Here is a 10,826-nt window from a genome sequence, read left to right on the forward strand (position 1 = left end):
TATTTATATTCTTAATCAAGCTTGTGTACATCATACTGTGATCTCCGTCTGAAGAACCAGTTATATCTTCACACTGAACTCTTACAAATAAAAACACCTAACAAACCGTTCTTTCTGTTCCTCAAGGTCTCGTGTTATTCTTCAGACTGCTCACTTCACCAGAACCAGTTTAACATCGACACAATAAACAGCTTTCACAACCCAGTCCACTTTATTAAATAATAATCATGAACCACAGAAGGATTAGAGGGGGAAATATCATTTAAACATGTGTGGACAAAGATGAATGACAAATATAATGCATTTATTGTAATAAGAGTATATGTGTCAGGGATGGGACTGCAAAAATTATTTGTTAATAATATTTAATTTGATATTATTACTATTATAATGCAAAATAGCATAAGACAGATTTTCGTTTTTTTTCCTTTCACACCACAGGACACATTTTCACATTGTCAACTACCCATATACATCAAGAAAGGTTTTCAATGACAGATCAAAGAAGACAGTAAATGCCCAGAAAATATTCTTTTGAATACAAAAAAAAGTTCTACATAAGAACAGAGAAAGAATGAATAAAATAAATGAGGTCATCTTTACAGGTTGAAGATCGTCTGAATGTCACGAGTAACATGTACACTGGTCTCTAAACACATTCTCTCTCTCTCAGGACTCAGTGTTTGTCTCTTGACCGTCTCTCATCTGGGTGGTAGTGATGAATGGTAAAGTTGTGTGTGGTCCGCAGACAGACGTGTGAAGCGCAGCTGTGGAGGTGTGGAGATGTGAGTGACGCTCCAGTGAGTGATAGAGCGACGGTGAGAGAGATCGGCCCTGAAGAGACCCGCTGAAGTGCAGCGGCGAGACGGCCGTCCGGTGGCCGAGCGAGGATGCTGAAGAGAGATGTGACCTGCTTCCGTAACCGTACGCGGCGCTGCTCAGGAGAAACTCCCGTGAGCCGTAGGCCGGAGGGGTGGGACCACGACACGACCCTGGGAAATCTGTCTGCGCGCCACGTCTGCTGGGAGTGTCATAGATGACCGCGTCCGCTCCAACAGAGCTTTTCTCATCGCGCTCCTGGATGGAGCTCATGGTTGGTTTGGAGAGGCTGTCGAAGCCAACGGGCGACGGTTCACGAAACGCTGGACTCCGCATGTCAACCACACCTCTGGACAGATTCACATCCTGAGGAGACATCAGACCTCGCTGGATGACATCGGCCGGACGGAGCAGACTGTCGTACGACAGACTACTGACTCGGCTGCTGAGAGAGCCGCAGGTCAGATTGAGCACTTCTGTCTGCTGGCTGCACATCTGACGGCTGTCACGTTTCAGACTCAGCGAGCGCGTGTTCAGAGAGTTTATCAGGCGTGTGTTTGACTGCAGACGCTGAGCTGAGATGATCTGATGCTCGTCATGTTCTTCACTCACCAGCGGGGAATCTCTCTTCACGATCTACATCCACACATGAAGGAAAGAATCATCTTTAGAAAGGATTGTGAAGAAAGGACTCCATCAATGTGTGTGACGTCACCTGATCTCTGGGATATTGACAGAACGCAGGCACGCCAGGTGACTCTGAGGTTTGAGGAGCATCTGTTGGATTTCCTGAAGGCATCACAGCCCTGGAGTGGAGCAAACGCTCTATAAACATAGATTCAAATGAATCAACGTGTCGTTCAGCTCAACAGATTCAACACGATTCACTTCATCCACGAACCTTCCAGAGCAGCCAAATTATTCTTCAGCAGGACCGGATCGGGTTTAAGAGGCAGAGGAGGCGGACTGGTGTCTGGAACATCTGGAATTCCTTCTAAAGACTGACACAGACCAACAAACATTCAAAGTTCAGTTCAGATTCTCTCTGGAAATAAACAACTTGCAAACTGCACTGATACACAAGTATTCAAATGTAAGCTTGTTTCCAATCAACACAAAACTGAATCCATGTAACTGCGAGTGTGTCTCTAAAAGTGCAAAAAGAGTAAAAGTTACAGAAATTAAAGTCACACCGATGGGCTCTGCACTAAATTGAGTCAACTTGATTTATATAGCACTATTAAAACAATGTATGTTGACCAATGTGCTTTACATCATCCCCATAAACAACAAAAACCAACACCTATGAAATAAAATACAACAAGAAATTTAGAATAATAATAATAATATCAATAATAAAACTTAACATTGAGAATATGGCATGCCATCAAGTGTGTGTTTAGTTTCCAGCATCCCACACATTATAGCACACTTACATCTGGCTCATGTCTATTTGACATCTGAAAGACATAGTTTGCTCATCTGCAATACGTCTCGGAATTGTCTGCTGTCAGACGTCATATAGACATCTAGAAGACATCTGTAAGATGTTTAGGATTTAGAATGGATGTAAAACTGCTCTTTCTAAGATGTTTAGGAGATGTTTTAACACAGCAGATCTTGATGCTACTACTGCAGACACACAATCCCTTTCTGGCTTAACTTGGTTCAAGGAATTTGAAGTAAATGTAGAGTTGATGATCTCCGTGTTCTCTCAGTCTGATATTCAATTAGCAGATCTGATTAACAAGGGTGTGCAAGGACATGCACTGATTTATAAAGTAGTAGAAGAAACTTTACTGTCAGGATTTCTTTCCGGACGCTGTTGTCAGGGCTCTGGTCATGGGACTCTGGTGGTGGTAAAGGCGGCTGCATGTGAAGCGGAAATGCATCCCGAAGTTTTCCAGCATATCTGCCATTAAAAAAAAAAAAATCACAAAACATCACGACTCGAGAAGGGTTTTGGTAAACTGTTGAGATGATGTCACTCTGGTGCTCACCTGGGACTGACGGGACTAAAGAGAACAAACTGAACGTTGCCGAAGCAGCCGCGTGTGAACGGATTGACGCCACCGTGGAACTTTCCAGTCACCTGTAAGGATGTCAGACGCGTCAGGAGTGTTTCGCCATCATCTGCTGCAGGTCTCTCACAGACGCTCTCACCTGCTCATTGGTCGTGCGACCTCTGGCCACCAGCACCAGGTGAAAACACGTCAGACCCGCCACAGGAACGAAGAATAAAGCCGACACGCTCACCACCGCCAGTCTGAAGATTGAGTTAAGCTTCTCTGTCAGTGTAAATCTATCACCACACGCACACAGAGGAGAATAAAGATACGTCACAGCCGCATGCAGCTGCCACAGATCCTCCCGATGATCCAGAACATACAGGAGACCACCAGAGAGAACCCCCAGCATGTGAAGACTGAGAGACAGCAGGAAGAGCAGGAAGAAACGATAGTTGCGTCTGCCGATGCAGTTGTTCACCCACGGACAGTGATGATCAAAGTCCTGATGATGTACACACGAGTACACAAGTGTTCATGAGACTACAGTAGAGCAGAGAACAGAAGAGAAAACTGTCTGTCTCTCAATTTTCATTCTCAAGCTGCCAAATAGATCTCTCTTTCTCTGTCTCACCTCCACACAGTGGTCACAGACGCTGCAGTGGGAGCATCTGGGTGGTCTGTAGAAGTGACATGAGGAGCACCACTTCATGCGCACCTGAACGCCCCTCACCTCCACATTCTTATAGAGCGGAGCGCGGAAATCATCGTCCTTATCTTCATCTTCATTGGCTGTTATAAAAACACAAGCCAAGAGTGAAAAAGCACTACACACAGGGATGTCATCACAAGCTTCACTCACCCCTCGGGAACACACCGGCGTCCATCAACGTTGCCATGGTGAAGTTCGCCATAACAAAGAGGAAGAGGATTCCCACACATGACGGGAGTGAGAGACACACGTGTTGAGCGAGCCAGGGACACCTGACAGAGAGAGAGAACCAGAGAATGATCATCCATGTGACAGTCAACTCTTCATCACGAGATGCTCCTGATGACATCACTCAGTCACCTTTAGTCTCACTGAATATTCTGTTCCTGGAGAACCATCACTACAACACAATCATCAACATCAAGAGTGAAGAGCAGAAAATCATCACACACAGATTCACTGTATTGGTGTCAATATAAGAACACCACATGACACGATCCGTTCACATCCACACACATATGTGTGTTGTATTGTGTCCTGGGGTTGAGATTGCTGCTGTTATGTGATGATGAGCGTCTGTATTAACAGAGCGGGTGGGCCGGGGGGGAATTACAGTGGATTACAGAATGTAGATCAAACACACGTCTGCCGTACAAAACTCAGAAGACATCACACAATGCAACATTGTTAAGAGAAACATTTCCTATATCTCAACCGTTCTTATAAATGTATAGTTTTTAAAATGCACACACACAGCTGTATATGTCACAACACAACAGATGTGTCACACAACACATGAATGTTCTGATTGTGATTCTTGTGTTGTGGTTTTCTGGTGTACACGTCAGATGAATTGAGTGAATTCAGGTCAGTGTTCTCAGTGTACAGACTAAAGCTTTTCTCTTCTCCTCATTTCTTATCTGAGGATTAACACAGATGTGAGACCTGAACATTCTGACCATCTGCCAAACACACAGAGAGACTTCACGTGATCATCAGTCATGTTATCTGGACTGACAGAAATTCTACATCTACATGTATGACATTCTTTTTCATGGTGAATATGAACATTATAATTGTCATTCATAACATGTAACCATATTAGCACTCTCAAAATATTTTTATGGAAACATTTATTTAAAATAAACATTTCAATAGTAGATGTTGTTTGTGATCCAATCCAGAACTTTCATCTATTCTTCACAAAATCATAAAAAGTCATAAATACATGTGTATTATATTCTGTATTTTGTATCCCATTAACCTAAAACAAATCTGGCTGCATTTTTAGATTTTAAAAAATGTGATTCTGAGATTTATATTCTCTACCTGAGGGGATCCCAATTTAGGGCTCCTCCAGTCCCCATGAGTTTGTGTGCATTCCCCACCGGGATATAAAAACAGGTACACACACACACACACACACACACACACACACACAAACACACACACACACACACACACACAGACACACACACACACAGACACACACACACAGACACACACACACACACAGACACAAACACACACAGACACACACACAAGGACAGATGTGATTCCCTGAGTTTAAACTGATTGAGCCTCGATATCACTGGAAGAGAAATGAAACATCACTGGAGCAAATCCTAATCCATCCCATCCCGTCTGCTGTCATCAACACACACACACACACACACACAGAGACACACACACACACACACACAGAGAGACACACACAGAGACAAACACACAAACACACACACACACACACACACACACAGAAACTGGGACAAACCCGCTCCAGTTCACTGAGATCCACTTCACATGAAACTCATAACAAAGCATGAAAACATCTGTAGATACTAGTAAAGTGTAGAATATAATAAGAGTGATCATCTGTACTTTACCATATTAAAGTTTACATGTGTAGGTTAGTAATCTAGAAAAGACAAAAGTAAAGATTCTGTGATTGAGAACACAGACATATTTAGATTGAAATGCTCTTTTAAGATCTCATGTGTCTGTAGCTGCTGTACATCTATATGACACACATAAGTGAATAATGACTCACGTGAAGGTGAAGAAGAGAGTTGATGACGATACGAACAGCGCGACAGCAGCGGACACGGGCACGTACGCGCTCCCGCGCATCCTGATCACCTCCTGTCAATCAATCAACGACGCTCTCCTTCTGTCAAACACACCACCAGATTTATCATCACACCCATAAAAACTGAACCACAAAACTCGAGTGAGTCAAACCTCAGCGCGCCATCACTTTATCGGGAGATCCGCGGGTGGGCGGGGCCAGAGGACTCAAATGGGCGTGGCTCAAGCAGGGCTTGGCATCAAATACTTCACGTGAAAATGTCAGCGTTTTCGTTGCGTGCAAAACAAAGAAAACTGTTTCATCAAATCAAATCCATCAAATGTTATGAGTTAGTGATTTACTTGCAGTAAATTAATTTGTTATTGTTGAGGTTCTTATGCATGCATCACTTTTTATCAACATTTATCAACAAGGTTTGCAATCTGTGATCCTGATTTACAGAACTGAAACGGAGCCAAGTGAAGCATTTAATCTTTGACATTGAAGAGAACTGAAATGTATGTTTCTACAGAATCACATGAAGTGGTTTAGTTCACAGTAAGTATTGTAAAGTTCTGTCGAGTCATTCTTTATCCTCACACAAAACAGACTGAGGAAACAACAACGGCTTCTATGAAATAATGAAACATGAAATATCAATCCATTTCGTTAAGTTTTATATATTCATACATTGTTTTCTTTTACATCCAATGCATTGACAATTTCAAACAAAGCAGCACCTGTTAAAAGCAACACAACTGTTGTGCAAAGATAAATCAGAATAAAAGCAATACATAATCTTCTATTAAGATACCATTGCAAAATACAATCATTATAAAATTATTATTTAAATATGTAGTAAGAGCTTGTAAAGTAAAAGAGCATTTTAGTTCATTCACAGGCGGGAGAGAGGACTGAAGATAAACTGCTGGAGGTTTAAGTGAATCGGGCTTCTGAAGGCAGCGGGTGAGAGGCTTGATGAACTCACGGCGTCTCCGGTCACCCGTGAAACTAATGGCCAACTGAATCATTCAACAGAGAAACAACATCATCAGTTACAACAACAGAGCAAAACACTGAAGAACTTCAAGAACTTTCAAAGAGAAATGACAGAACTTTAGCGCTGAACTGAATCTACATCTGCTGCGAGATACCTTTGTCTCAGCGATGAGGAGTGAGACAAAACCTTCTTCTTCCATTTGGAGATGTTGGGATATGAGTGACTGTCAACATCCACATCAGTCAATGCAACAAGAACCTCATTATCAAGCTTGCTTGGTGAATCACTGAAGAAAAACATTTATTCATTTCATAAAACAAGAGTTCGTTTTCAACCCAGAGAAATGTTTAAGACATGAGATCTTGCTCACCCCAGTATGAAAAAGCGCCCCGTGTGCGTCAGCAGATCAAAGCGCTGTGTGTGGATTTAAAGGAGGAACTGGAGGAGCTACAGGAGTCCACATCCACGTGTCTTCTGCTGTTGACCAGAGACGGAGAACGCCGCCCTTCATCCACGTCATCATCATCTGCTGTGAAATAATCTTCAGAGCTACAGCTCAGATCATCATCTTCAGTCGGATGTTGGTCATCAGATGGCTTGTCTGTGTTCTCATGAGAGTTTTGAACAGAAACCTTCTCAAACTCCTGCATCGGGTCACAGACTGGAAACCGTTGGCTTTCATCATCATCATCATGTTCAGACGAGTTCTCCTGTGTCGTACTAAAAGACCCGTTCAGACGCTCGTTCTGATAGTTCTTACAGACTGAACTGGGTGTTTCATCACATCTCCCTTTAAAAGAAAAACAACAACTCAGATTCTCTTTTCAAGCTCAATGGGGTTTAATGGTTAGTGTTAAACAAGCCAGTTTACTTTCTTTTCCTGTGAAAGTCTCACGAGCGCTCAAATGCTCCTCCAACATCTTCAAACCGTCATCGGTGGACAGATCAATGAAGCAGTTTAGAAATTCCCAGTATTCTGCCCACGGGAATCCCAGTTCACGAGCCAACTCTCTGTCAACAACAACAACACAACATCAGATCGCCAGAAAATAAGAATTCCCTCATCATTTATTCCTCCTCGTGTCATGTTACACCTGTGTGAGAGAACACAACAGAAGATATTTTGAAGAATGTTGATAATCAAACAACACTGAACGTCCGTTATACGAACACAAAAACTCTGAGACATTTCTCAAAATATCTTCTTTTGCATCACATTCATGATTCTGTCACCAGCCCACTCTCTCTGCACCCTGATCCCAGTCCGACTTTAAAATGTGATGGAAATATTCGGCTCTGTCCCGCGGCGGTGTTTTCCACAGTCTGTGAAACTCTTCTGCCTGTGTGAAAGACTTGAGTTATCTTTTTGAAGAAAAGTCATTTTTATTTATTTATTTTTTAGCTAAATGTATGTGGAATATTTTGTCAATGTATGACTGTTTGATGAATTAGTTTGTGATTGTTATATGACAACATCCATTTTCCTGTGGAACTTTCTGATTTGCTGTTTACAAGTTTGAATTTTGCTTCTTTTTGTATTCAAAGGAATTATTTCACACCTGTAACGTTTTAGCCCTGATGAAGGCCTGCGTGCATCGGCAATATAAAAATAAAATATTTTGCCATTTATTCTGACCCCTCGTTATCACAAGTGTTGCTGGTATTATCCGTAATATGATTTACCTTTGAGAATTTCAGAGGTCCAACAAAAGCCTTGAGTTTCATCTTTGGGTTTTCGGGAGCGTCTGTCATCACAGGCTCATGAAAGTGATCCACAGATCGAGATGGACACCAGGGGCCAGCGATCACCGGAGACAGCGTGTTATCAGTGGCCCTCAACAACGGCACATAAAACCTATCTGTGACAAAACACAAATATGAACTTCAAAACTGTAACGACCATGCGGAAATAAATCTACTATTATTATTATTATTATAAACGGTCTATTATTAGACACTGCAGTTCACAAACCTTCCAAATATTCCATGATCTTCTGTTTCACATCTTTCCTTCTGTTCCTCCGCTCACAGATGATCTGAAGAATGAACACAAGCCCATCATCTGTCGAGCTCCAGACATCACAGACAAACATGTTTAAGAGGAAAACGGTTTCTTACACTCGCCGGTTTCTGATCATATTTGTTCCGGCAGTTTTTATCAGTATATGGATGTGAACACAGAACATTCACCACATCGGCACAGCCGAATTTACAGGCGAAGTGCAGCGGCGTCTCATTGTTCTGAGAGAAACACGTCAACACATCTGTCAGCTTCAAATCTCCAAGACGACAGACACAGAACATGTATGTAAACGTGTGAACGAGATGTCCTGACCACTTTATCAGGCGTGTTGAGATAGAGATCCAGGATATATCTGATTCTCTGAAACAGCATGAGCTCTTGGTCGTGAGGGTACATCAGACGCATGAACCTCGGGTTCTCAAGCGTCTCCAGGATGAGACGACTCATTTCCGGCTGATTCTCTTTCGCTGCTACGTGCAAAACATTATACCTGCATCCCTCCTGAACACATCCAACAATCACAATACTGTCTGTCTGTTATTAAAGAAAGATGACATCAAGTCTCTTCTGCACATACATCGTTTGTAAACATTCAAACCTGCACAACAGTGGGATTGTCACCAGATCCAATCAGATATCTCGGATTCTCCCAGACGAGGTCTTTGAACGCCTCCTCATCTCCCGTCTCTACAGCTCGACGGAGTTTTGCCGTAAGATCTTGTGTGCGTGGACTTCTGAATTCATTCGCCTTCTCCACGCTCACACACCACTCTGCACACATCAATCACATTGTGACTCGTGTTCATGTAGATCACGTATGATGCGTGTTGTGGTCTCGACGTGTCTGACCTGTGGCGGATGCAGGGCCGGATTTCTCCGGTGACGGTTTGTGAGGCGATACGCCTCCCTCACACAAACCTCTGGAGAAGTTCTCAGCCATCTCTCTCCTGCTGAACCCTTTGAATCGAGCTCCGCTCAACATCACAACAGCCTTCAGTGCTTCTCTCTTATCCACATACACATGACACACGTCTGTAACGGCGACACATCATACACTCACTTTCATCATCACACACACATCGTTAAACTAAGAATGTAAATAAGTACCCTCTTTATCTGACGGGTGGTCCGGTTGAGGACACACTCCATAATAAACAGGTGGATTTTCTGAGGAACTCTCTGAACTCTTTGTGATCGGAGGAGCTTCGGGACTCAGTTCCTGTAGAGGATCTTCAACACCGTTTGAGCTCTCAGAATTCATCTGACTCGCAGAATCGCCTCCGTCTGTTCCATTCGCCAGAAGAGCCCGAGCGTACTTCTTCTCAAAGATGCTTCTGGTGGTGGCTGTTATTGGGCCACATTTGAGTCCAGCGCCTGTGATCTGTTCCCTCAGCTGATCTGAAGTCAGTGTCCGAAGTCGGCTCAGTATCTCCTCCATGATGACACCACAACCTGTAAATCACAAAAGTTCGGATCAAACAATGACAGAAACAACATAAGACACAAAAATATAAGCAAAACTAAATAAATCTCTAGTCTGCAACTTTTTATAAACTTGCTTATCTTTGACATTAAACTTAAAATACTACAGACATTGACTTGCTGTTATGTACAGAACCATGTTTAAGACAATAATATCTGTATTTTTTATGTGGAGGTTTTAATTCCCTTTGTTTGAATAAAGATTGGTTTCGCGTACTCTCTGACGTCATCAGCATGCTAAGTCGTGGCGTACGAAAGGCCCGAGTCAGGAAAATAAACTTTATCGTTACTTTGTAAAACAACATTTTGGCGAAACACTTTAGTCTGAACACATACATAGACATCTTTGAATAATCTTTGGCCCGCTGTTTTTTATTGATCCGTGACGTATTTTAAATAAAGTGTCGCGTGCGTGAGAATATGATCAACCACAATAGTAAAGTTTAACGCAATCTTACCAGTTATGCCGAAATCGTGATAATAATAATGATTTTGAGGTTTGACAGACATGCATCCAGAGCTCAAACAGAAACTATGTGTACAGAACTGTAAATATATCGTCACGATTTCCACTAGTGTCCATCTGAATCTCCAGAGAGCTTTGAACACCACATGAAACCCTTCAGAAGCGACATAGAAACAACAACATTAAGATCATTAATAAAGAAAGACTGATACAGTTATCAACACTGAGAGAGTGAAACACAAAACGCGTC

General features: G+C 42.5%; 2 protein-coding genes across 4 annotated transcripts; both read right to left on the reverse strand.

Moving 5' to 3' along the window:
• Positions 1–203: 203 nt before the first annotated feature.
• On the reverse strand, positions 204–7,392 carry zdhhc8a (zinc finger DHHC-type palmitoyltransferase 8a). 2 transcript variants are annotated; one of them, XM_056737256.1, is made up of 12 exons: positions 6,976–7,392; positions 6,760–6,891; positions 5,588–6,627; positions 3,688–3,809; positions 3,460–3,617; positions 3,158–3,330; positions 2,983–3,085; positions 2,820–2,911; positions 2,620–2,731; positions 1,721–1,820; positions 1,535–1,644; positions 204–1,455 (listed from the first exon to the last, which is right to left on the reverse strand). In XM_056737256.1, exons 3-12 carry the CDS (start codon positions 5,665–5,667, stop codon positions 670–672), a joined length of 1,836 nt encoding a protein of 611 aa, XP_056593234.1. In that variant the 5' UTR covers positions 5,668–6,627; positions 6,760–6,891; positions 6,976–7,392; the 3' UTR covers positions 204–669. The 2 variants fall into 2 exon arrangements, with proteins under 2 accessions (XP_056593234.1, XP_056593235.1); XM_056737257.1 differs by lacking the exons at positions 6,760–6,891; positions 6,976–7,392 and adding an exon at positions 5,424–5,455 and having other exon boundaries at positions 2,983–3,330; positions 5,588–5,672.
• An 89-nt stretch (positions 7,393–7,481) lies between these two features.
• LOC130412118 (ankyrin repeat and LEM domain-containing protein 2) lies at positions 7,482–10,826 on the reverse strand. 2 transcript variants are annotated; one of them, XM_056737259.1, is made up of 10 exons: positions 10,569–10,826; positions 9,736–10,080; positions 9,478–9,660; positions 9,227–9,399; positions 8,941–9,129; positions 8,724–8,846; positions 8,578–8,641; positions 8,289–8,464; positions 7,839–7,945; positions 7,482–7,616 (listed from the first exon to the last, which is right to left on the reverse strand). In XM_056737259.1, coding segments are annotated over exons 1-10 (1,413 nt in total). In that variant the 5' UTR covers positions 10,621–10,826; the 3' UTR covers positions 7,482–7,615. The 2 variants fall into 2 exon arrangements, with proteins under 2 accessions (XP_056593237.1, XP_056593236.1); XM_056737258.1 differs by having other exon boundaries at positions 7,482–7,945.

This window comes from Triplophysa dalaica, chromosome 22 (genome assembly GCF_015846415.1).
Source record: "Triplophysa dalaica isolate WHDGS20190420 chromosome 22, ASM1584641v1, whole genome shotgun sequence".
NCBI classification, from domain to species: Eukaryota; Metazoa; Chordata; class Actinopteri; order Cypriniformes; family Nemacheilidae; genus Triplophysa; species Triplophysa dalaica.